Source organism: Callithrix jacchus, chromosome 19 (genome assembly GCF_049354715.1).
Source record: "Callithrix jacchus isolate 240 chromosome 19, calJac240_pri, whole genome shotgun sequence".
Classification (NCBI taxonomy): Eukaryota; Metazoa; Chordata; class Mammalia; order Primates; family Cebidae; genus Callithrix; species Callithrix jacchus.
The window spans coordinates 9145008-9172446 of NC_133520.1; the positions used below are offsets into that span (position 1 = coordinate 9145008).

The window sequence follows — 27439 nt, forward strand, 5'->3', positions numbered from 1 at the left end:
GCCAGGTGGTCAGCCTTTTCTTCTATTGAAATGCAGTGTGATAGTCAAAGGGGAAGCTGATCTCAGGTGCCTGGGTCTCCTTCCTAAGAAGGAAGAAAAAAAGAAGAAGAAAAGAAAAGAAAGGGGAGACCCTAGAACAGAATCGTGGTAAACAATGACATTTAAAGGAAGGAAGACAAAGAGAAAGCAATAAAGGAGGCTGAGTAGGAGTGTCTAGGAGAAAAAAGAAAGCCAGGACAATGAGAAGAGAGTTACAAGAGCCAGTGCTCAAAGGTGCTTCCTTCCGTAAAATAACACCATATTACCTTACCTAGTGAGTCCTAGAGTTAAATCATTCTCAGAGTCCCTGGATTTCCTAAAATACACAGAAGCAAAATTGTTGGGATGGACCCTATGAATCTGCATTTTATCCTTTTTTTTTTTTTTTTTAATTTTTGTGACAGAGTCTTGCTCTGTTGCCCAGGCTGGAGTGCAATGGCATGATCTCAGCTCATTGCAAACTCTGCCTCTCAGTTTCAAGCAATCCTCCTGCCCCAGCCCCACTAGTAGCTGAAATTACAGGCAAGCGCCAACATGCCTGGCTAATTTTTGTATTTTTTAGTAGAGACTGGGTTTCATCATGTTGGCCAGGCTGGTTTCAAACTCCTGACCTCAGGTGATTCACCCACCTCAGCCTCCCAAAGTGCTGAGATTATAGGCGTGAGCCACCACACCCAGCCTGTGAAATCTGCATTTTCAAAAAATCTTCCTAGATGATTCTGATATGCATTTGGGTTTGGGAACTGTTAAATAATTACTTTTTTTTTTTTCCTTAAAGAGTCTCACTCTGTTGCCTAGGCTGGAGTGCAGTGGGATGATCTTGGCTCACTGCAACCTCTGCCTCCCAGGTTCAAGCAATTTCTCCTGCCTCAGCCTCCTGAGTAACTGGGATTACAGGTGCACAGCACAACGCCTGGCTAAGTTTTATATTTTTTTAGTAGAGGTGGGGTTTCACCATGTTGGTCAGGCTGGTCCTGAACTCCTGACCTGCCTTGGCCTCCCAAAGTGCTGGGATTACAGGCATGAGCCACTGCACCAGGCCTGGGAACTGTTTATTTAAATCACTGTTTTGATTTGAAAAGAGAGAAATTTAATTCAAAGCAATGGACAGAGACCTAAAAATTAAAACCTAGGTATATTATCAGAATAATTTTGATGGTTTATGTTATCATCTCTCATTGGAAGGAACAGAAGTACTCAGCTTTCCACGATTAAGCTTTATAATGATGCCATAAAAATAAACTAGGCCAGCCACGGTAGCTCATGCCTGTAATCCCAGCACTTTGGGAGGCCGAGGCGGGCGGATCAGGAGGTCAGGAGTTTAAGACCAGCCTGACCAATGTGGTGAAACCCCGATGCCAAAAATACAAAAATTACCTGGGTGTGATGGCGCACACCTGTAATGCCAGCTACACGGGAGAAGAATCGCTTGAACCTGGGAGGCGGAAGTTGCAGTGAGCCGAGATCATGTCACCACACTCCAGCCTGGGCAAAAGAGCATGACTCCATCTCAAAATAAACAAACAAACAAATCCCCAAAGTAGAGAATTCATAATTTTCAAACACTTCTTTAAAAAGCTGGTGAATAACAAAGAGCTAGGATGAAATAATTTATTTTTTAAAAACCTTTTCTCATAAATCTGTTTCATCAGTATATATAATAACATGTATATTCTTAATTGAAGTAGAAACATGTTTTAAATTACTGGGAAAAACAAGAGTGAGATTCCAGGAACAATTGTGCCCTAAAGAAATCCGGTTTAAAAGACAGGAATGCTGATTGAACAATTGACCTGAATTGTCAATTGGAACTAAACCTTTTTCTCATTTCTCCACCTAAATAGAGAAAAACAAATATAACATATTGAGTTAGTAAGTTCTCCAGACATCGAAATTGGTCTGGTTGATAAATCAAGTTACATTATTTTATTTTATTTTCAATTCCTAAATATAATAACTAAATAGAAATCACTGCTTAACAATGAATAAAGGTGGAACTCTAATTCTATCCAATTAGTTTGAAAATGTATCATTTTGAGAACTAAGTCTTTCTGGTAGCTCAGTAAATGAAACTTTTGGTACTTTCTGGTTTGTTTTTTTTCATTTATCTTTTTTTTCCTGAGACAGGGTTTCACTCCTATCACCTTGGCTGCAGTGCAGTGGCTCGCTCTTGGCTCACTGCGACCTCTGCCTCCTGGGCTCAAGAGATTCTCCTGCCTCAGCCTCCCAAGTAGCTGGGACTACAGGCGCATACCAGGACAGCCGGCTAATTTGTATTTTTGTAGAGATGGGGTCTCACTATGTTGCCCAGGCTGGTCTCAAATTCCTGAGCTTAAGCAATCCACCCACCTCGGCCTCCCAAAGTGCTGGGATTACAGGCGTGAGCCACCGCGCCCGGCCACATGAACTTTCTTTTAAGGAACAAGTGCATTTTTAACAGACTCTGGAACTCGGCTTGCATAGTAGTCATAATTCCTCAGTGTGGCCAGGACTCCTGCAGAGTTCAGATGCTTCACATCCTTGTGGTACTGAAGAACGTTCCCATGGATATCAGTTAACTTGCCTATAGAAAAACATCAATCAATCAATCGAAATTAGTGGCTAATTGGAGTGTGGTTTTTCTAGTTATTACTGAGTACCTTTTGCTTCCTTATCCAATAGTAGCCAATAAATTCTGGATCAAATCAGATACTGGGTGTCCATAAAGCTTAAGTTTTAATTCACTTGAACTTTAAGACGATAGAACAATTTTAACTAATTAAAGGATGTAAAATTATTTTTTCTCTGATTGATTAATTTTATTTGGCATTTTCAATCTGCATTTCTTGGTGTCAGTTTCTCTACTCCTGAGGTATTACTTTTTCTTTTGATAATAGTCCATCATCACTACTCCCATTTTCAAAAACGTCTTTCTTCACTCTATTATTTAATATTAATAATTTAATTGGTAAAAGATTAAAGGATGTTAATAAAATAGAATTCTATTATATTAGTTTCATCTCACATCCCAGTAAAAATCGACTGTGAAGAAGTACAGTTTAACATCCTCGTCATATAATATGCTAAGCTATTGATAAAATAATATATTAGGAGAAATAAAAAATAAAGTGTTTTGTTTATTGCCATTTTTAAATCTGACAGGGATTTTAAAAGGCACTGCTTACTAAGGGTAGATGTGAACTGATGTCTATTGAAAATTGAAAAATTATCTTACTATGTATTTATTTGCAATGCATTTTCAGTCAGATTAAAAAAAAATTCTAACTGTATGATCTTTAAAACCAGTACTGAGATATTCACCCATATTGGCTTAAAAGAGACTTAGTGAAGTGACACTACTAATGAACATTTTGCTTTACAAGAAAAAGACCCCTAAAAACATTTAAGCCATAAATAGGCTGGGCACAGTGGCTCATGCCTGGAATCCCAGGACTTTGGGAGGCTAAGGTGGGAGGATTGCTTGAGTCTATGAGTTCAAGACCAGCTTGGGCAATATGACAAAACACCATTGCTAAAAAAAATACCAAAATTAGCCAGGCATAGTGGCACACGCCTGTAGTCCCAGCTACCTGGAGGGGTAAGGTGGGAGGATGGCATGAGCCCAGGAGTTCAAGGCTGCAGTGAGCCATGATCATGCCACTGCATTCCAGCCTGGACAAGAGAGACCCTGTGTCAAATAAAATAAAATAAAAAGCCTATAGGCCAGGCACAGTGGCTCATGCCTGTAATCCCAGCACTTTGGGAGGCCGAGGCAGGCAGATCAGCTCAGGTAAAGGAGTTTGAGCCCAGCCTGGCCAACATGGTAAAATCCATCTCTACTAAAAATACAAAAAATTAGCTGGGCATGGTGGCATGCACCTGTAGTCCCAGCTACTTGGGAGGGTGAGGCAGGATAATCACTTGAACCCGGGAGGCAGAGGTTGCAGTGGGCCAAGATCGTGCCACCGCACTCCAACCTGGGGAACAGAGGGAGACTCCATCTCAAAAAAAAAAAAAAAGGCCATAAATAAGGGCTAAATTAAATCAACTGTATGCAGATCAAAGTTTGAAAAAAGAGATTATAACTAAAGTAAAACTTGCTGAAAATCTACTCTCTCATCCATCTATTATATGAGGGGTTTGGACTGAATAATCTCTAAGCTTCCTTCTGGCTTTTATATCATAAGGGTATAAGTAAAATAATATTACTGACATATTATGTCTTAGCATGATATAATTGTATAACAACTATGAATTTCTCAAAATAAAACAGACTAACCTCCCACAGCATGTAAAATAACTTCTGGAGCACAGGTATCCCACTTCTTACATCCAGGACTTGCAAAGACATAAGCAGAGGCTTTGCCTTCAATCAGCTGAATAATCTGTAAGAGTGAAAGTAACAACTGTCCTTTGATACTTGAAAGCATAATAGAAAGTCATGAAAAGACTGAGGTACAGAGAAGAAAAACTGCTTGTTTCTATCATGGATATTTAATCAGTTCCTCTATTAAACTTAGGTTAAAGCCTTTAGCAGATTTAAATTATACCATTATTATGAAGAAATACAGAGAATAAATGCATAATATAGTGATATGAAGAAAATATAATGGTCAAAAAAGCTACAAAGAGGATCTCTGAACAATTTCTATATTCCCAGTTACATAAAATAACATGTTCCTTTTATTCATGTTTTTTTTTTTTTTTTTTTTTTTTGAGACGGAGTTTCGCTCTTGTTACCCAGGCTGGAGTGCAATGGCACAATCTCGGCTCACCGCAACCTCCGCCTCCTGGGTTCAGGCAATTCTCCTGCCTCAGCCTCCCGAGTAGCTGGGATTACAGGCGTGCGCCACCATGCCCAGCTAATTTTTGTATTTTTAGTAGAGACGGGGTTTCACCATGTTGACCAGGATGGTCTCGATCTCTTGACCTCGTGATTCACCCTCCTCGGCCTCCCAAAGTGCTGGGATTACAGGCTTGAGCCACCGCGCCCGGCCTCGTGTTTTTTTTAATTGTAAAAGCAATTACATTTATTGCAGAATTAATTAAAATTTTTTTAAACATCTAAAAAATTGACCATTATTAGAGGCTGCTCTCGGTGGCTCACTCCTATAATCCCAGAAATTTGGGAGGCTGAGGCAGGTGGATCACTTGTGGCCAGGAGTTTGAGATCAGCCTGGCCAACATAGCAAAAAACCATCTCTACTAAAACTATAAAAAAATTACCCGTAATCCCAGCTACTTGGAAGGCTGGGGCATGAGAATTGCTTCAACCTGGGAGGTGGAGGTTGCAGTGAGCCAGGATCTTGCCATTGCACTCCAGCTTGGGCAACGAGAGCAAGACTCCATCTCAAACAAACAAACGAACAAAAACCCTTTTGTTTCTTTTTCTTTTATTTGAGATGGAGTTTCACTCTTGTTGCCCAGGCTGGAGTGCAACGGTGCAATCTTGGCTCACTGCAACATCTGCCTCCCAGGTTCAAGCAATTCTCCTGCCTCAGCCTCCCGAGTCACTGGGATTATAGGCACGTGCCACCACACCAGGCTAATTTTGTATTTTCAGTAGAGATGGGGTTTCTCCATGTTGGTCAGGTGGTCTTGAACTGCTGACCTCAAGTGATCCACCCACCTTGCCTTTCCAAAATGATGGGATTACAGGCATGAGCCACTGTGCCTGGCCCCCTTTAGTTTCTTAAACTCCCATTTTTCATTATTATGAGTAAATGCCTTTAGAAAACCTAAAAATAATTACTGCTAATACATAGGTGAGGAGAAATAAATTCCATTCAATTCATTAAACGTCTATTACCTCCCCTATGCTCCACACACGTGTGAAAATCTATCAGGCAGTACAGTACGTGCAGTTCCATATCACTAGAGCTGAAGTATGAGTTGGATGATGGGAGATGAGGCTTGGAAGGGTCCAAGGACCAAGATATAGAAGGCCTTACAACCCTTGCTAATAGGCCTCTATTTTAAATTGTGATGGGGAGTCATCTGAGGATTTGGGCCACAGGAGTAGTTTTGCATTTTTAATTGGAAGACTGGATTGAACAGGCAGACCACTTTGGAAGCTATTGGAACAGCTGGGTGAGGGATGCTGATAGGTTTCAACTATAGTACTAGCAACTGATGTGGACAAGAGGAGACATTGGAAGTATTCAAGAAGATATGTAAGTAGGACCAGATTGATAGGATGTGAGGGAAGAATGAAGGGGTCTAGGATGACTTTCAGGTATCTGGCTGGACACTTAGGAAAATGGTGGTGCTTTAGCCGAATAGTAAAACAGAGAAAGGAACACTTCCAGAGGTGGGTAGAAAGAGGATGAACTCAAATTGGACACGCTGAATTTGAGATACCTGAGGGATGTCATCATGATGATATCCAGGGGACAATCAGATGAGAACAGATCAGGGCTAGGGATGTAGATCAAATTGTGTCCCATTTCATAATTCTCTCAGCAGGTTGGAAACCTGGATGAAAGAATGGGGGAAATAGATAGGAAGTGGGCAGGCAGGCCCGAGCTTAAGCCTCCAGGAGGTCTAGGAACTCATCTAAGAGGGTCCTTGGGAAAATAAGGTCTTTGGAGAGAAACATGAGTCTCACCCTGATGACTTTTATTAACACTGAACTCTCTCAGTTAAAAAAAAAAAAAAACTTGACTCTTAAATTTATTTTTAAAATTTAAATACTGCTGAAATGTACAAATTGTAATCCTTACTCCCATCTCTTTAAACTCTTATTTGATGTTTTTAAAAGTCCAGGATTTCAACAACTCACTTGCATTTCAGAGCAGGTGACAGACCTTTTTCATACCTTGTTTCCTGCTCCTCCCACTCGCAGCACAACATCGGGGTTCATGGCGGTAACACAGTCAGTAACCAACTTGTTGCTATGGGATCGGGTAGTTGTGATAATGTGTTTCCCAGTGGGGACTTCTTTCAGCTGAAACCCAAAGGCACCTAAACCTAAGACTCCCCAGATCGTCCTCCCCAACACAGCATCTGGTCCTGCCTATGTAAACAAGTGAAACAACAAAACTTGTGATTATTTGGAGAAGAATGTTAGCCATAGATGGAATATTTCATATTAGCATCACGATTAAAAAAAATAAAACACAGTAATTTTATAAAGTACAAGAACAATATCACTGACAAAGAATTCTTCCTGAGAATCTGCCGATTATTATGATTATTGTTCTGGTTAATAGTTTCAAAGAATGTTTGGTTTGCCCCTTCTGAAAGTAAGGGAAATAGAGAAAAGAAAAGAAAAAAAAAAAGTTTGGTTATTCCCCAGAATCCTTATAAACTGATTATGGTTTATAATGTATTGAAACATCATAAACTTATTACTGATTCTCTGAATCATCTAGTGATCTGTTGTATTTGAAAGTGGCCATTTTCAGAAGGTGCTAAGATCCCCAGGAAATGAAATACCACGCATTGATTACTACTCTTCATTATCCATGAAATATTAAAAAGCATGTTGCTACTGGAATAGGTAATGATGACAATGTATTTTACTGCTAAGGAGATAGGGCAACTGAAAAGGCCAATACATTATTGATGAAGTAGGTACTGTCGTCCTTAAAGATGAGAAAAATGGAATACGGAATAATTAAGTGATCTGGCTAAAGGCTCTAGGAAGTTTACTACCCAAAATTGGCTCATCTGTCTTCACAGATGATATTCTTCAACACTAAATTAGACTACCTAAGTTTACTTGCCAAAATGTCGTCAAACACATCATCTTATTTGCCCTACAGCAGTACCCTGGGTGCTGTTATTGTGAAATATGCTTGTGTTGCAGGTTGGTTCCCTGGGAAGCAGACTCTGAGACAGGTGATATGTTTGCTAGGAAATGTGCTTGGCATCAACACCTGTTGAAGGACAAGGGCATGGGCAGAGGGAAGACATAAACTGTGATGCAGGCACAAGAGCTGACCCTACGGGGAGCTGTTCCTTCGGTAGCTCTGGAGCTACCACAGCCCTTCAGGGTTGTCCCAAACTGGGATGAAAGGGCAGGTCTTTGAGCTCCTGCAATAGTCAGTCACTGGAAATGAGCTGCCTTGGGAAGAGCTGTGGCCCTGGGTGAGACAACTCTCCATAGATAGGGCAATCCCAAGAGTCTGACGGCAACCGTGGCAACAGAGCCAAAGAACAGGCACTGGGTGCTCAGTATATGTTAATGTGCTTCCTCTGTTCCCACCTGCACTTACACTACAGGAGAGGCTTGGAATCTGAAAAGTACACATTCCAATTAGCTGGACATGCTGGCGCACACCTATAATCCCAGCTACTCAGGAGGCTGAGGCATGAGAATCACTTGAACCCAAGAGGCAGAGGTTGCAGTGAGCAGAGATCACGCCACTTCACTCCAGCCTAGGCAACAGGCAAGACTCTGTCTCAAAAAATAAAAAGTACAAAAATTAGCCAGGCATGGTGGCATATGCCTATAATCGTAGCTACTAGGGAGGCTGAGGCAGAGAATTGCTTGAACTCAAGGGGTGGAGACTGCAGTGAGCCGAGATTGCACCATTGCACTCCAGCCTCGGTAACAGAGTGAGACTTCATCTCAAAAAAAAAACTGGCTTCAATGTAAAACTGGATTGCGTTTCTTCATGCTAATTCCTTTAAGTGCCTACCAACTTTAGTATATGTTGGAAGCAATAATAAAGTTTGAATTGATAAGTCTTTTCTCTGGCTCAGGAGGACAATATAAAGTTATATAGTAGCAAGGTTTGGATTTGAGTTTGAATCCCAGCTCTGCTATTTACCACCTGGGTGACCACAGGCAAGTTAATTGCCTCAGTTTCCTCTTTAAAATGGAGATAATAGTTTCCTCAGAGGGCTGTGGTGAGTATTCAGTGAAAGGATACATTTGACACCCTTGAGCCTGGCAGCATACAGTAAATTCTTTTTTTTTTTGAGACAGAGTTTCGCTCTTGTTACCCAGGCTGGAGTGCAATGGCACGATCTCGGCTCACCGCAACCTCCGCCTCCTGGGTTCAGGCAATTCTCCTGCCTCAGCCTCCCGAGCAGCTGGGATGACAGGCACGCATCACCATGCCCAGCTAATTTTTTGTATTTTTAGTAGAGACGGGGTTTCACCATGTTGACCAGGATGGTCTCGATCTCTTGACCTAGTGATCCACCCGCCTTGGCCTCCCAAAGTGCTGGGATTACAGGCTTGAGCCACCGCACCTGGCCTGCATACAGTAAATTCTTAATAAATTTTAGTTATTATGGTGATGATGATTTAAAATTGAATCTTTAGCCTGAAAACCACCAACACAGCTGAGCAACGTTTCTACTTCCATTTATTGTAATGAGTTTTAAGGCATAAGCAAGAAAAGCAAAAGAAAGGATAAAGAGAGTGCACAGAAGGGGAAGTGATACAGAGAGAGGTAAGGAAGAGAAGCAGCACAGGAGAAAATGAACTGTATGTGGGTGGGATGCACAGTGACCACCTGGGGTTCTGTAAGTTGCCTACCTCTTTTCTACCTGCTAGTGGAGCCAAAACCCTAGCTATTTTTCTCACCTTTGCTTCATTCCTGTGTTCCCTTAACTGCTGCTTTTCATTGTTCTGTGGAAAATGAATACAATTTTTCTAATCTCAGAAAGAAGTGGTGAAAATTATTAACTCCTAAGCACTTAGATTTTTTTCTTGATGAAAGGTACCATGCATTACAATGCTTTCTATGAATTAAATGTCCCTTTCTAAAGTAATAGTCTTGCCTGGCACGGTGGCTCACGCCTGTAATCCCAGCACTCTGGGAGGCCCAGGTGGGTGGTTCACGAGGTCAGGAGTTTGAGACCAGCCTGGCCAATATGGTGAAACCCTGTCTCTACTAAAAATGTCAAAAAAAAAAAAAAAAAAATTAGGCGTGATGGTGCAAGCCTGTAATCCCAGCTACTTTGGAGGCTGAGGCAGAAGAATCGCTTGAATCCAGGAGGCGGAGGTTGCAGTGAGCTGAGATTGCACCACTGAAGTTCAGCCTGGGCGACAGAGTGAGATTCTGTCTCCAAAAAAAAAAAAAAGTAATAGTCTTAAATTAAAGTTTACATAAAAACCACAAACTTGTGTCTGCATATAACAGTATGAACATTAAAATGGCCGGGCATGGTGGCTCAAGCCTGTAATCCCAGCACTTTGGGAGGCCGTGGTGGGTGGATCACGAGGTCAAGAGATTGAGACCATCATGGTCAACAGGGTGAAACCCCGTCTCTACCAAAAATACAAAAAATTAGCTGGGCATGGTGGCACATGCCTGTAATCCCAGCTACTCGGGAGGCTGAGGCAGGAGAATTGCCTGAACCCAGGAGGCGAAGGTTGTGGTGAGCTGAGATCGTGCCATTGCACTCCAGCCTGGGTAACAAGAGCGAAACTCTGCCTTAAAAAAAAAAAAAAAAAAACATTAAAATGATATTTAAAGAATTAATAGACACGAGCAATTTAACCCAAGAGACTTTCTCAATAACATATAACTATTTTGGTAAATCCTAAGAAACACATGACCCCTTAAATAAAATTTATAATTATATGAACAGCAGAAAACAACAAATTTATATTAGAAATAATGATTAATCCTGCTTTCAACTCAGAGTGGAAAATCAGAAGTAATATTGCCCACTCTGATTATTTTGTTTCTCTAAAGTTCTATCAAGGTCTCATTAATATAAATACCTTAACTACTTTATCTCAACCATTTTCTATAAAATTTAATGTAATTTAATGGTATATTCTTATTCTTGCTTTGAAATCACACTAGTCTCTTGCTTCTATGGAAGGCAATTTCTCTGATATATAATAGAAAATCAAAGCAGATTAGAAGAGACGAGGAAAGAGGGCACGAGCATAACAAGCTCTGTTACCAACACGGACTGTAATTCAGGCACTATGCAACATTAACTGGAAAACAGCATGGCTAGCATCTTTCCCTTGTTGAAATGGTTCATTTCTTTAATGTGCTTGACAAACCAATTGTAAATCAGATATCTTTCTTTCTTTTTTCTTTTTTAAAAAAAAATCACATGTATGTGATAACCATGACACAAATGTAGCTTTAGGGCAAAACATAACACATGATACTAGCTTTCCATACAACATACAAAGAGTTTTGCTCTTGTTACTCAGGCTGGAGTGCAATGGCGCCATCTCGGCTCACCGCAACCTCCGCCTCCTGGGTTCAGGCAATTCTCCTGACTCAGCCTCCTGAGTAGCTGGGATTACAGGCAAGCGCCACCATGCCCAGCTAATTTTTTGTATTTTTAGTAGAGACGGGGTTTCACCATGTTTACCAGGATGGTCTCGATCTCTTGACCTTGTGATCCACCGCCTCGGCCTCCCAAAGTGCTGGGATTACAGGCTTGAGCCACCGCGCCCGGCTAAATCAGATGTCTTGATGCCCAAGCTAATCAAGAACCATATCAGTAATTCTCTAACATTTGTATTTGAATCATAAGGAATTAATTTAAAAATAGATAATGCATACAGTATATCTGTATATATAGACATACATATATTTACATGCCCAGTATCAATGTCGCCAGAGATTTTGATTCAATTGTTCTCGAGAATGGCATCGGAATCCATATTTTTAAAAGTTTCTCAACAGTTAACAGCATAGCTAAAAAACGTTGAAGATAATAAAAAAATTTTAAAAGTGAAAGTTCCCCAGATGATTGCGTGTGCAACCAAGATAAAAACTACTCGCTTAGATAACATAAAGAACCATATAACACCATCCTTATTTATCTAATGAAATAACTTTGTATCACTTGTAGTAATACCTCATAGTTGTAATATGGCTGGTTAATAATTCCTGCTATGGCTTTTCCTTCATAAGCAATTCCAATAAGAACTGTTACATTATCAAGAAGACCTGTAGAGAAGAAATAAATGTCAATTATATAACTTGCTCATGTTATGACTCATCATTATTACATCAATTGGTCAAAGGTGTTTTTGCAGCTAAGCAGTTCACAGATGAGGGGAGAGTGAGTGAGACGGGCATGGGATGGTGGAGGTGGCAGAGCAAGAGCTACACAGCTGTGCTGGTTATAGTTTTTCTACCCCATTAAAGCTGGGGGTTCAGCATAGGTTTCACTTTGGTAACACTGGTTTACTGTGTTAGTTATTCTCATCTGGGAGACATTAGAAGTGTGGCGCTGGTAGAGTACGTGAGGAGTGGTATTTGAAAAGATGAATTTTCTTCCTCTGTCTTGATAATCAGTGATGTGTGTGATAACCATGACCACAAATGTAGCTTTAGGGCAAAACATAACACATGATACTAGCTTTCCATACAACATACAAAATATCAAATATTTACAACTAAATATCATCTCCTTGTCTTACTGCTGTCAAATATGAATACAAAAGAGATACGAACCTTCAGTATACTCCTTGGTTCCATCCAGAGGATCAACCCAGACTACAAGCTAAAATTAAAAAAAGAGAAGGAAAATATCTAAATCAAGCATACAAAATTCTAAAAATTGATTTAAATGGATCAAAACTACGCTTTTTTTTCCTTTTTCAAATTATAGTATAGATGGCTTACGTTAATGTCATCTGTTTTTAAATAGTACAAAAACTGCTTTCTTTTGTAATCATGGAAGAATTCCATTTGAGTCAAAGTCTGATTTAAGAATTTTCAACATGAAATGCTTAACTAATAAAAGTTTGTTGTCATTTGAACACTAAGCACAATGAATATACTGATGTCTAGATCATGGTACAAGGAAAACTTGTAAAGTGGCATAAAAAATGTTTTGAGCATGTATAGCTGCTACTCATTTTTATATATAAGTGCTGATTTTTTTTTTTTTGAGATGGAGTTTCATTCTTGTTACCCAGGCTGGAGTGCAATGGTGCGATCTCGGCTCACCGCAACCTCCCTCCTGGATTCAAGCGATTCTCCTGCCTCAGCTTCCCGAGTAGCTGGGATTACAGGCATGTGCCATTACGCCCAGCTAATTTTTTTGTATTTTTAGTAGAGACGGGGTTTCGCCATGTTGACCAGGATGGTCTCGATCTCTTGACCTTGTGATCCACCTGCCTTGGCCTCCCAAATTACTGGGATTATAGGCGTGAGCCACCGTGCCCGGCCTTAAGTGCTGATTTTTAAAAAACAACAGCCTGGGAGCCACGGTGACTCAGGCCAGTTGTCCTGGTGCATGAGGAGGTGAGGCTACGCATTCGAGGCCAGCCTGGGAAACAGAAACCACTCATCTATTAAAAAAAACCAGTCTGATTATCTTAAGGATACATTCCATATAATCCAGTGATAAATGAATGATTAATAAAACTGGCAGCAGATTTAAAAGGAAAATTCCTTCTGTTTAGGACATTTAATATGATTCGGGATATGCTGCTTTAAACACTAGAATTATAAAATGATGTGAATTTGTGAGTGAGGGCATGTTTCTGATGGAGGGCACCACGTCTCATTTTCTTTGTTTCCTCCATACCACAGAGCAACGTGTCTTACTCATAGTAAGTCTCCATTACTATGGAATAAGTATGCATTAAATGATCAAAAATTAGAAAACTAAACAAGTTATGGTGGCTATGTGAAGTCACAGATTTAACTTAAGCAACTATAAAAAGCAAGCAGGATGATATTTATGGCCTTCTAAAAATATAAGGTACCAACCTGTTTTATAGCCTTTATCCCTAATTACCAGTGAATGTTTTACTACCAAATCTACTAAGTAACAAATTAGATTTTCTTCCTAAAAGTGTTTATTTTTAATGAGACAGGGTCTCACTCTGTTGTCCAGGCTGGAGGGTACGTGTAAAACTGTACATGGTAAGAACAAGGTAGGAAAACTTACACTTCCCAATTGTAAAACGTAATACAAAGCAAGAAAGTATGGTATTGGCATAAGGATAGATATATAGACCAATGCAACATAACTGAGAGTCCATAATGAAACCCGTAACCCATACATCTTTTTTTTTCCCCTTTGAGATGGAGTTTTGCTCTTGTTGCCCAGGCTCACCACAAACTCTGCCTCCTGGGTTCAAGTGATTCTCTTGCCTCAGCCTCTTGAGTAGCTGGGATTACAGGCGCAGGCCACCACGCCTGGCTAATTTTGTATTTTGTCGAGACGGGATTTCTCCATGTTGGTCAGGCTGGTCTCAAACTCCTGACTTCAGGTGATCTGCCTGCCTCAGCCTCCCAAAGTGCTGGGATTATAGGCATGAGCCACCGCGCCAGGCATGAAACCCATACATGGTGTGCTGATTTTTGACAAGTGTGCCAAGGCCATTCAACTGGGGAAAATAATAATCTCTTCAAGAGATGGTGCTGGGGCTGGGCACAGTGGCTCATGCCTGTAATCTCAGCACTTTGAGAGGCTGAGGCAGGCAGATCACAAGGTCAAGAGATCAAGACTATCCTGGCCAAAATGGTGAAACCCCATCTCTACTAAAAATACAAAAATTAGCTGGGCATGGTGGCTCGTGCCTATAATCCCAGCTACTCAGGAGGCTGAGGCAGGAGAATCGTTTGAACTAGGGAGTTGGAGGTTGCAGTGAGCCAAGATCCCACCACTGTACTCCAGCCTGGTGACAGAGCAAGACTCTCTCAATAAAATAAAAAAAAAATTAAAAAAAAAAAAGATGATGCTGTTTGCAGCCTCAACCTCCCTTGGCTCAGATGATCCTCCCACCTCAATCTCCCAAGTAGCTGAGACTACAAAAGCGCACCACCATATCTGGCTAATTTTTGTATTTTTTGTAGAGAGAGAGTTTCACTATGTTCCCAAGCTGGTCTTGAACTCCTAGGCTCAAATAATCTAACCCCCTTGGCCTCCCAAAATGCTGGGATTACAGGTGTGAGTCATGCCTAGCCCTAAAAGGATTTTAAATCGTGGCTTCAGAGTGGAAAGGAAATCCATCGGATGAGAAACTGAACTCTAAATTAACAGGTCATACAATCTATATGGTTGCCTAATACTTCCATGTTGGCTCTGAAACATCAAGTTTCTGGTTGCCCCTATTTTATAACTATCAATTTTCATCTTACAGGTACATTTTATTTCCTTTACTATGACAAAAAGCACAGGTTAGTAGAGAGTAGAGTATAAATATAGATCATACATCTTCTTCTTTAATCGCACTGTACTGTGATGGGCATGGTTGCTTCAGTATTTCCTCCCACTGACCATCTTCAATCAGCTCTTGATCCACTTCCTCAGAAGGCAGATCCTAAAGCAGAGATAACCCTAATGGTCACTGAAGCTGTTTAGTGTTTACGGAGTACACTTTGTCTCATCAACAGAAGAAATACAGCATCACAGTTATTACTAGTTCTTCTGGTTTACCATTTATGTTTAGAGCTTTTAAAGCAAACCTTAAAAATTTACAAAAACAACCATATGTGGCTCATCAAAGTTGACTAAATGGTTCCAACATCATCATTCTGAACAGAGTTTAAAAAGAAAAGAATTTTTGGCCAGGTGCGGTGGCTCAAGCCTGTAATCCCAGCACTTTGGGAGGCTGAGGCGGGTGGATCATGAGGTCAAGAGATCTAGACCATCCTGGTCAACATGGTGAAATCCCGTCTCTACTAAAAATACAAAAAAAAAATTAGCTGGGCATGGTGGTGCGTGCCTGTAATCCCTGCTACTCAGGAGGCTGAGGCAGGGGAATTGCCTGAACCCAGGAGGCGGAGGTTGCGGTGAGCCGATATCGCGCCATTGCACTCCAGCCTGGGTAACAAGACTGAAACTGTCTCAAAAAAAAAAAAAAAAAAAGAAAAGAATTTTTAAGTATTATACACTCATTTAAACAAGTCTCTGACAGCAGATAGTTCTCTGTATTATATGAGATGTCAATTCCCTCACTTTCAAAGTGTTATAGTCTTTGGATAAGTATGCAAATCAGCCTAATTTTAAAAACAAACAAACAACAAAACCCATTTTATTCCAAAGTTCTAGAACTCTGCTCATCTTATAGTTTGTATGCTGGGTATAACAGTAACCGTTATTTTCTATGGTCAAAAATGAAGACATCTGGCCTAGAAATAGACCAAAATATCTTAAAATATTTCCCCCAAGTCCAAGAAATACAATAATTATTTGTGTTTAAAATAATATCATGCTTGAAATCATAATACTGGTACATAAATCAATAAAGTGTCAGTTATAAATCCATTTGGTAAGCAGGGATTTTAAAAAAAAGTCTCTGACAACTCTTACCTCTTCCCCTATAATTGTTAGTTTGGGGAATTTCCGGGCCAATGAAGAACATATGCTCATCTGTACCAGTCGGTCAGCTTTGGTCTGCAGGTCTGTTGCACAGGTCTATAACAAAGAATGCAAAGTTTTGTAGAACGAATGAGAAATCAGTTGTCCTCTGATTCCTTGTGCATCAGTGCCTACATAATTTACGTTACATTGTCAGTTTTTAGAGTCATAGATCTTAACACCAAATGAATTAACTAGTTTCTTGACTTGGTTTTCTCAAAGGATTAATAGTGGTTAAAGTTTGGAAAGGAGTTTTTTTGGTTTTGTTTTTTTTGAGACAGAGTGTTGCTCTTGTTCCCCAGGCTGGAGTGCAATGGTGGGGTCTGGGCTCACCGCAACCTCCAACTCCCAGGTTCAAGCAATTCTCCTGCCTCAGTCTCCCAAGTACCTGGGATTACAGGTGCCTGCCACCACGTGACGGCTAATTTTCATATTTTTAGTAGAGATGGGGTTTTGCCATGTTGGCCAGGCTGGTCTCAAACTCCTGACCTCAGGTGATCCACCCGCCTTGGCCTCCCAAAGTACTGGGATGATAGGCGTGAGCCACCATGCCCAGCCTGAGGAAAGCTATTCTCTTCTCTTCTCTAAGATAAATATTTCCTCTTCTATCAACATAGCTCCAGACCTTATTGTTGGAACCTTGTGTGACAAACCGATTTTGCTGTTTTTTAAAAATAAGGTATCAACAAGAGGATATAAAGTACTAGAAATGCCTCAGCATACAGAAGACAATGAGAATATTACCTTTTTTCCTAACTTGGCACTACATCCCTGTTCCTTTTTAGCTAACTGTGTTTCAAAGTTGTATGTCTAATATAATTTCAACATAAGATCATCTTAAAATAAGTGATGTTAAGGAAAAAGATCTGAAAAAAAATTATACAAAATACTGGCAATGGTGGCATAATTTTTGTTTACTTTTTGCTGTTTTTCTCCATTTCCTATTTTTCAAAATAGAAAAAACTTTATAAAAATAAGATTAGGAGGCTGGGCACAGTGGCTCAAGCCTGTAATCCCAGCACTTTGGGAGGCCGAGGCGGGTGGATCGCGAGGTCAAGAGACTGAGACCATCCTGGTCAACCTGGTGAAACCCCATCTCTACTAAAAATACAAAAAATTAGCTGGGCATGGTGGCGCGTGCCTGTAATCCCAGCTACTCAGGAGGCTGAGGCAGGAGAATTGCCTGAACCCAGGAGGTGGAGGTTGCAGTGAGCCAAGATCCTGCCATTGCACTCCAGCCTGGGTAACAAGAGCGAAACTCCGTCTCAAAATAATAATAATAATAATAATAATAATAATAATAATAAGATTAGTAGCCCTCTGAAAGCAGCAGTATTATTTTGTTGGTTATTACTAAGCATATCTATGGTCAACTAAAACCTCTTTTTCAAACAAATTTGAATCAGAGTTATCTTATATAACTTGAACATGAATACAGGACTTTATATTATTCCTGTTGTAACATCCTGTTCGATTTGGTCCACTTTTCTCAGAGGTTGCAACTATTTTTCAATACTTATTCTGTGATTAAATGTATTAACCAGCCTGCCCAGATTTATCTTATTGACAAACTTGATAAGTATGTTTTCTGTATCATCCTCTTCCACTTCAGATAACACATTCGGTATTTTTAAAAACTGTGTGTTATTTAATAAAGAAAATAGTACAATGCCAGGAGCAGAGTCCTGTGATCAGTCAACAGTGATCCTTTTCCAGGATGAAAATGACTCATGAATTTAAATTTCTGGATAATGTTATGAATCCAGTTATGAATACACGCAACCATGGCTCAGGATGGGAGATGTTGGCCAGATGACTAAAAATAGCTTGAATCTTTTTAAAATAGAAAATGACAGACTATAACAAATATTTTGCTTAAATCAAGATACCTCTATTTCCTCTATGAGCAGGCCCATCAATCTATCAAAAAAGGAAACAAGATTTATTTCATTTGTTCTCATGAGTTTTATTTTTATTTAATATTATTTATTTATTTTAGAGATAGGGTCTTACTCTGCTGTCCAGGCTGGAGTACAGTGGTGGGATTACGGTTCACTGCAGCCTCTAACTCCCGGGCTCAAGCAATTATCCCACTTCAGTTTCCCAAGTAGCCAGGACTATAAGCATGTCCCACCATGCCAGACGGGGTCTTGCTGTGTTGCCCAGGCTGATTTTTATGTTTACTTTTTAAAAGCAATTATGTTGAATGTTCTTTTGTATTTTTGAGATTGAGTTTCGCTCTTCTTGCCCAGGCTGGAGTGCAATGGCACAATCTTCACTCACTGCAACCTCTGCCTCCTGGGTTCAAGTGATTCTCTTGCCTCAGCCTCCTGAGTAGCTAAGACAAGAGGTGCCCGGCACCACGCCCTGCTAATTTTGTATTTTTAGCAGTGACAGGGCTTCTCCACATTGGTCAGGCTGGTCTCAAACTCCCAACCTCAGATGATCCACCCGCCTCGGCCTCCCAAATTGCTGGGATTACAGGCGTGAGCCACCACACCCAGCCATGTAGGATGTTTTATAATGAACTCACCTCAACTTTTTTCTAAATTGTTTTTACTCACATGTCTCACTTTTTCTTATGGTAACAACCTAGACGGATGTATCACTTAGAAGTGAGTGACTTAACTTACAGTATTTTAAATCATTAAAGTGTCAATGATAAATCATATCCTATTAATACTCTCACTTGGAAGAAACTACAATACAAGTTTCCTTAAAGACTATAATAAAGATTTAGGCCAAGTGTAGTGGCTCAGACCTGTACTCAAACCCATAATCTCAGCACTTTGGGAGGCTGAGGCGGGAGGATTGCTTGAAGCCAGGAGTTCAAGACCAGCCCCATCTCCACGAAAAAAACATTAGCTCAGTGTTATGGTGCGTGACTGTAGTCCTAGATACTCCGGAGGCTAAGTCAAGAGGATCCTTTGAGCCCAGAGCTTGAGGCTGCAACCAGCTATCAGTGTGACTATGCCACTGTACTCCAGCCTCAGGTGACCGAGTGAGACCCTGTCTCTTAAAAAAATAACAAAAAGGCCGGGCGTGGTGGCTCAAGCCTGTAATCCCAGCACTTTGGGAGGCCGAGGCAGGTGGATCACGAGGTCAAGAGATTGAGACCATCCTGGTCAACATGGTGAAACCCCGTCTCTACTAAAAATACAAAAAATTAGCTGGGCATGGTGGCGCTTGCCTGTAATCCCAGCTACTCAGAAGGCTGAGGCAGGAGAATTGCCTGAACCCAGGAGGCGGAGGTTGCGGTGAGCCGAGATCGTGCCATTGCACTCCAGCCTGGGTAACAACAGTGAAACTCTGTCTCAAAAAAAAAAAAATAACAAAAAGATTATAATAAAGAATTTAAGGATTAAAAGTCAATATATGAAAGCTTATGTGTAAAATTTGTAATGTGAAGTAATAACCAAATCCTATGGAAAATTATATTTTAAACTGGAACACAAGCATGGTGGCATTTCTTTTAAGAATCAACTATCACTATAAACTTTGTAACAATCTATTTAAGTTTGTAATTCCTATATTGGAAAAAACACTCTTGTTTTGAGTTTCTTTTCCATGAGGAAGAAAAAAATGTATCACTTTGATTATAACAAATACTTACGTAAATGCCAGATTTTACCAAACATGTTGAGTTCACTAAGGATTGCATGGTGTTACATGCAAGAGATTACTCTAGAATTTGAAGCTTGGTTACAATGCCTTGGGGATGAATATGGTTTAGAAGACTCAGACATATGAATAAAGATCTTGCATGCAGGAAGTCTGGAGTCATTTTCAAAGCAGAGATGTTACCCTTCTGAAGCAAGGGTCTCGCAATCTCCATAACAGAGCCATCAACTATTTTCATTGATCAAGTCTGTCCACAGTTTTACATCATTTAGCTAAACCTCAAGAACAAAAATAAAGTTGGTATGAAATGATATGAGAGTTTCAGTACCTTCTCCACAATACCCAGGTCTCCTTCAGCAATAACACGTCTGACTATCATTCCTGCCTTTTGAGCAACAGAATATGCTGAGGCTACCAACCGCATCAACACGGTGTTCCTGGAAGCCATGGTAAACTCTAAAAAGAGATCAAGAAAAATATGTCGTTAGTTTCAAATACTGGTTTTCCTTACGTAAATTCAACTGAACATATATTAATTGAGTGCTGACTTGGGATTGCTCCCATTAAGTTCTTTAATACATATTTACTAAAAGAGACTTGAAAAAAACTCCATTTGGGCATCAACTCTTTCAATAAACTCTATATTTTTTATGTCTCTCTGCAGATGGGGCATTTGAAAACATAGGAGACACTGACCCAGGCTGCTGAGCATGTGAGACAATTTGTATGTGAGGTGGGTAATGTGCAAAGGATATGGAAGGTGCTTGGGAGCTAAAAATATAAGACGTAATATTTGTGTTTGAGGAGCTAATATTTTGGTGGGTTGTAGATAAAATAATGTAGCCTAATGCCTATAACATAAAATTAGGAAGCGCCAAAAGTGGTGTGAATAGTACAGGGATGTACGTGTGTAGGGCATAATTACAAAGGGAGGTTTATTAGTCCATTTTCATACAGTTATAAAGAATGACCCAAGACTGGGTAGGCCGAGCGTGATGGCTCACGCCTGTAATCCCAGTACTTTGGGAGGCCAAGGTGGGCAGATGACCTGAGGTCAGGAGTTCAAGACCAGCCTGACCAACATGGTGAAATCCTCTCTCTACTAAAAATACAAAAATTAGCTGGGCGCAGTGACACACATCTGTAATCCCAGCTACTTAGGAGGCTGAAGCAGAAGAATTGCTTGAACCTGGTAGGTGGAGGTTGCAGTGAGCCGAGATCGTGCCATTGCACTCTAGCCTGGGCGACAGAGAGTGAGACTCCGTCTCAAAAAAAAAAAGAAAGAAAGAAAGCACTTGTCCCTTGCACAAGGTAAACACCAAATAATACTGGCTAACTATTATTTTTCTGATTGTCCTTATTTTGGTTATTTTGCAGGAACATTAGAGCAGTGTCAAGGGCAAAAAGTTCCTATAACTTCTCCAACAGTGTTCTGACCTTAAGAATACAAAATGATCATCAACATGACCCTCAACCAGAGTACAGCGCAGGCTTTTTTTCATAACATTCTGGGCTTGAGGCTCGCAGTAGACAAGAAAAAAAGCTGTATAACACGTAAGGCCATCAGCCTAACACCTATCCATTAGAGAAGTCTTTACATCTGCCAAAGGGCTAGTTCAGAAGCATGGAAAACAACAGGCCTCAAATGATTCGTTTCTTCTCATATAACGACTGTGAACAGATGAGGATTCCGATCTAAAAATGATGAGTTCCAGATCAAAATAATAGTTATTTATCTTTTGGAACATGGCCTGATGAGAATGTTCAAGGTCATCTGAAAAAATAAAAAAATGTAAGCATAATGGAGCAAATTCTGGAAAAAGAACAATGAGCAGAGGTACTCCCCTTATTGTCAAAATATGACAAAATGTGATTTATTCAAAATATGATATAAAAGTTTGGTGAGACAAATTAAGGAAACAAATTGCAGAAATAGAACCTAATACACTAAAGGTGGTGTTTCAAAGCATGGGAGAATTCCAATTTTTTGTAAATGGCAGGGCAGTTGCTTAACTTTTAAATACTTTTTTTTTTTTTGAGACGGAGTTTCGCTCTTGTTCCCCAGGCTGGAGTGCAATGGCGCCATCTCGGCTCACCGCAACCTCCGCCTCCTGGGTTCAGGCAATTCTCCTGCCTCAGCCTCCTGAGTAGCTGGGATTACAGGCACACGCCACCATGCCCAGCTAATTTTTTGTATTTTTAGTAGAGACGGGGGTTTCACCATGTTGACCAGGATGGTCTTGATCTTTTGACCTCGTGATCCACCCGCCTCAGCCTCCCAAAGTGCTGGGATTACAGGCGTGAGCCACTGCGCCCAGCAAGAACATGTCTTAAAAAAGAAAGAAGGAGGAAGAAGGAAGAAAGAAGAAAGGAGGAGGAAGAAAAACAAAGGGTGAGAGGGAGGGGAGGAGGAGAAGAAAAGTCTGTCCTTTGTCGGGTTTGCAAGGGTGCGAGGGAACGTTCCTGATCATTGTTGACAAAGGGTGAACCCTCAGGAGAGTTTTGAGAAGCTCAGTAAAAGTATGACGTACCTATCTTTTGAACCAGCAATTATATTCCCAGGAAATCCAAATAAATCACGCAAACCTACAAATACGTAGAAATGGCGGTTGGAAGAATATTTGCTACTTAAAGAAATTTAATTTTAGGTGGAAGGCAGTTTCTAAATTTGGGTGCATCAACGAACTCAATGTCTAGGTCTGTCTTGTTGTTTCTACAATATATGGCTATAAAAACCTTCCGGATCACGAAAATAAAAGCAGCGGATAAACCATTAAAATACTGACACTCATGAGTCCCAGTCCGAAATTAGAACATCTGGAGAAGCAATCTGATTCACATAGACCTTTTTTTTTTCCAAACATAAATCCTGTCTACCCGGCTCTTGCCCCGACCGGCAGGAGAGAAACTTACGGTGACAAACCTGGAACGACGTTGGACCAAAGACACTTCAGAACAGCAGAAACGCGCTATGGAGACCCAGTCCCTCGCGGCGTCCGGTACCGCGCTTTCGCACTGTCCGTAGGTCATTCCGGGATGGAAGGCTCCCCTACCTCAGGTACTGAGCATGCGGGAACTCCGCGCAGGCGCACAACAGAGACTTCCCACGGTCTTTTCAGACTCCCGATCTGCGGGAAAATTCCACTTGTCCGTGTTTTCTCCAAGCTCTCCGTAGGTGCAAGTCACCTGTTGCATTAAATACAAGCCAAAGGTGTGTCAACTTTTAAAGATTGGCTTTAAAAAAAAAAAGGAAATAAAACAGTAGGCCAGCAACAGTGTGTTAAAGAAAAAAAAGAAGGTTGGTTTTGGTTTCAGCTGTCTTCCAGCCCACTTCGTAGAGTTCACTGTTTTAAATGTTCATTGTATTAGTTCGCTCTGCGGCTATTTAACTTTGAACCCCTAGCGACCACACACACCTCCTCCTCCTGTGTTAAAGATGCATGGCTCGTTTTTTTTTTTTTTTTTTTTTTTTTTTAGAGACAGATAGCTTGCTCTGTCGCCCAGAGTCGCTTACAGCTCACTGCTGCCTTCTATGTCCTAGGCTCAAGGATCCTCCCGCCTCAGCCTCCTGTGTAGCTGGGACTACAGGTGCAGCTGTGCCCCACCACGCCCAGCTAATTAAAATAAAAACTTTTTTATATAGATGGGGTCTTTTCTAGGGCGTGGGGGGCGGGGCAGAGTCTCACTCTGTCTCTCGGGCTGGAGTGCAATGGGACGGTCTTGGCTCACTGCAACCCCCGTCTCCTGTGTTCAAGCGATCCTTCCGACTTAGCCTCCGGGGTAGCTAGGACCACAGGCTGGCCACCACGCCCTGCCTTTTTTTTTCGTGTTTTTTTTTTTTTCTTTTTAAATGTAGAGACGGAGTTTCATCCTGTAGTCCAGGCTGGTCTTGAACTCATGACCCCAGGTGATCTGCTCACCTTGGTCTTCCAAAGTGCTGGGATTACAGGTGTGAGCCACTGCGCCTAGCTTAAAAAGGCTTTTACTTCTTCATTTGATTTGCACAGTAACTCTGTGAGTTAAATAGACCCTTTTTGGGAAGTGGCAAAATATATATAACATGGGTTATATTATTTAACCGTGTGTGTGTGTGTGAGTGTGTGTATACATTTTTTTTTTTTTTTGAGACGGACTTTCGCTCTTGTTTCCCAGGCTGGAGTGCAATGGTGCGATCTCAGCTCCCCAACACCTCCGCCTCCTGGGTTCAAGCAATTCTCCTGCCTCAGCCTCCCGAGTAGCTGGGACTACAGGCGCAGGCCACCATGTCCAGCTAATTTTTGTATTTTTAGTAGAGACGGGGTTTCACCTTGTTGACCAGGATGGTCTCGATCTCTTGACCTCGTGATCCACCTGCCTCGGCTTCCCAAAGTGTTGGGATTATAGGCGTGAGCTACCGCGCCCGGCCATATATATATGTGTATATATATATATATATATATATATATGTGTATATATATATATATATATATATTTTTTTTTTTTTAAGGAGTCTTGCTCTGTTGCCCAGGCTGGAGTGCAATGGCACGCTCTCTGCTCACTGCAATCTCCACCTTCAGGGTTCAATCGATTCTTCTGCCTCAGCCTCCTGTGTAGCTGGGACTACAGGCACCTGCCACCAGGCCTGGCTAATTTGTGTGTGTGTATTTTTAGTAGAGACGGAGTTTCACCTTGTTGGCCTGGTTGGTCTTGAACTCCTCACTTCAGGTAATCCACCCGCCTCCACTTCCCAAAGTGCTGGAATTACAGGCATGAGCCACTGCGCCCGGCCATACATTGGTTTTTATAATTGTACAATTACATAAGAAAAGTACAAATGGCTTAAATAAAGACAAACGTGATGCACGTTAAGCTCAACAAGTCAGAGTAGAAATCTGCAGTCATCTCAAGAGTAACCATCTCCCAAGTGTTCATTGTATCCTCTCACAGGTTTTATAAGAAAACGGCAAAGTTGAATTCAGCAAGGTATGTAGAGGTTGGTTAGGAGACTTTCTATGTAAATATATCTTTGTGCTCCTGGAAGACTGTAATTGTGATAGATCCGAGATGTGAAACTGTGGGTCAAAGATTAAGTGCATTTTATTTTATTATTTATTTATTTATTTTTGAGACGGAGTTTCACTCTTGTTACCCAGGCTGGAATGCAATGGCGCGATCTTGGCTCACCGCAACTTCCGCCTCCTGGGTTCAAGCAATTCTCCTGCCTCAGCCTCTTGAGTAGCTGGGACTACAGGCATGTACCACCATGCCCAGCTAATTTTTGTATTTTTAGTAGAGACGGGGTTTCACCATGTTGACCAGGATGGTCTCGATCTCTTGACCTCGTGATCCACCTGCCTTGGCCTCCCGAAGTGCTGGGATTACAGGCATGAGCCACCGCGCCGGGCCCTATTTTATTTTATTTATTCGGAGACAGAGTTTCGCTCTTGTTGCCCAGGCTTGAGTGCAGTGGCGCTATCGGCTCACCTGCAACCTCCACCTCCCCGGGTTTAAGAGATTTTCTTGCCTCAGCCTCTCGAATAGCTGGGATTACAGAACTTTGGGACATGGTGCATGCCTGTAATCCCAGCTCATTTTGTATGTTTAGTAGAGACGGGGTTTCTCCATGTTGGTCAGGCTGGTCTCGAACCTCAACTTCAGGTGATAAACCCGACTAGGCTTCCCAAAGTGGTAGATTACAGGCGTGAACCACCTTGCCTGGCCAACAGTACATATTTAACACTACCATCAACAGTCCACTTTCATACATCCTCCTATTATCAAACTTCTTAATTTGTGCTCTAATCTGCTGGAAAGAAAATGGTATTTTAACGATTCTCATGACTCCTAAAGTTGAGCATCTATTTATGTTTACTTGCTGTTTCCACTTCTGAGTCTATGAATTGAATGTTCATTTCTTTTGCCTTTTTTTTTTTTGAGACAGGTCCTCACTGTGTTGCTCAGGCTGGAGTGCAGTGGTGTGATCATGGCTTGCTTGCAGTCTCAAGCAAGAGACTGGGCTAAAGCAATCCTCCCACCACAGTCTCCCAATGAGCTGGGACCATAAGCACATACCACTACATCCAGCTAATTATAAAAATTATTTTAGAGACAGGGGTCTCCCTATGCTGTCCAGGCTTGTCTCAGACTCTTGGACTCAAGTGATAGTTCCAGTTCAGCCTCCTAAAGTGCTGGGATTATAGACATGACCTACTGAGCCCAGCTTCTATTATCCTTTTTTTTTTTTTTTTTTTTTTTTTTAGACGGAGTTTCGCTCTTTTTACCCAGTTGCTGGAGTGCAATGGCGCAATCTCAGCTCACTGCAACCTCCATCTCCTGGGTTCAAGCCATTCTCCTGCCTCAGCCTCCCAGGTAGCTGGGTCTACATGCATGCGCCACCATGCCCAGCTGATCAGGGAGCCTTAGGGAGCAGACCTTCAGTGTGCGAAAAACTTTGTTTTCTTGGTAAAGACAACAAAATTCTATTATTAAAGATTTTTTACTACATAACAGTGTTACTAGACAAGTAGATAACACAATTCCTAATTCCCACATTTAAAAAATATGTATATTTTATTGAAATCAATAAACACCATGTGACATTTGCTTTTGCCAGATACTAACTCTGCCAGGTCCACCATATGTACAAACACAAATAAGATGAGAATTCTGTTCATAAAGAAGCCAATTATTATTTAAGATTACAAACCTTTGGTTAATTTTTCAACATGCTTCTGGAGCTCAATGTCCACATTAAAATGAACGTATGTATCTTCTTTTCTTGAAGCCACAGGAGTATCTTGCACAGGAGTTAAGTCTATGCCATTCAGATCTAAAGAGAAAATAAGTTTCTCTTTAGGAACATTCAAATATACAGACTTAAAAACTGAAGACTAGGTAGGGCGCGGTGGCTCAGGCCTGTAATCACAACACTTTGGGAGGCCAAGGCGGGTGGATCACTTGAGGTCAGGAGTTCAAGACCAGCCTGACAAATGTAGTGAAACCCTGTCTCTACTAAAAATACAAAAAAATTAGCCAGGCATAGTGGCACGCACGCCTGTAATCCCAGCTACTTGGGAGGCGGAGGCAGGAGAATCACTTGAATCTGGGAGGCAGAGGTTGCAGTGAGCCAAGGTCTTGCCATTGCACTCCAGCCTGGGCAACAAGAGCAAGACTCGGTCTCAAAAAAAAAAAAAAACCCTGCGAACTACAGAGGATACATTTCATAAGGATGCCTGGAGAAAGCGGAGAGGAAATTCTTGGGCTAACAGACATTCCTATTTGACATGAGCAGGTACCTGAAGAGTCACTGGTGACCACAGAGGCATTGGAGGGGCTGAATGAGGGATGTGTGACTTTGCAGTGGAAGGAGGAAGCCTGTCTCAATCAGGTAGAAAAGAAAGCTTGTAGAACATAAAATTTATCTTTATAGGGAAGAACTTTATAGGGATGATAACTTTTTGTTTTCCTTAGGAAATAGCCCACTATATTTTCGTCTGCAATAAAAACTTAAAATGTAAATAATATGCCTCAAGGGGACCTCTACCCCTAATTTCCAACTTGA

General features: G+C 41.1%; 1 protein-coding gene across 13 annotated transcripts; it reads right to left on the minus strand.

Annotated features, from left to right (window-relative positions):
• Positions 1-1636: 1636 nt before the first annotated feature.
• Positions 1637-22959, minus strand: LOC100387578 (3'(2'),5'-bisphosphate nucleotidase 1). Of its 13 annotated transcripts, none has more exons than XM_035280762.3 (11): positions 22823-22959; positions 22431-22485; positions 20228-20355; positions 16231-16335; positions 15131-15238; positions 12414-12462; positions 11812-11903; positions 9560-9604; positions 6836-7033; positions 4298-4403; positions 1637-2602 (listed from the first exon to the last, which is right to left on the minus strand). In XM_035280762.3, exons 3-11 carry the CDS (start codon positions 20345-20347, stop codon positions 2454-2456), a joined length of 972 nt encoding a protein of 323 aa, XP_035136653.2. In that variant the 5' UTR covers positions 20348-20355; positions 22431-22485; positions 22823-22959; the 3' UTR covers positions 1637-2453. The 13 variants fall into 13 exon arrangements, 12 of the variants coding, with proteins under 12 accessions (XP_035136653.2, XP_035136652.2, XP_035136651.2 ...); XM_035280761.3 differs by having other exon boundaries at positions 22813-22959; XM_035280760.3 differs by lacking the exon at positions 22431-22485.
• Positions 22960-27439: the final 4480 nt, after the last annotated feature.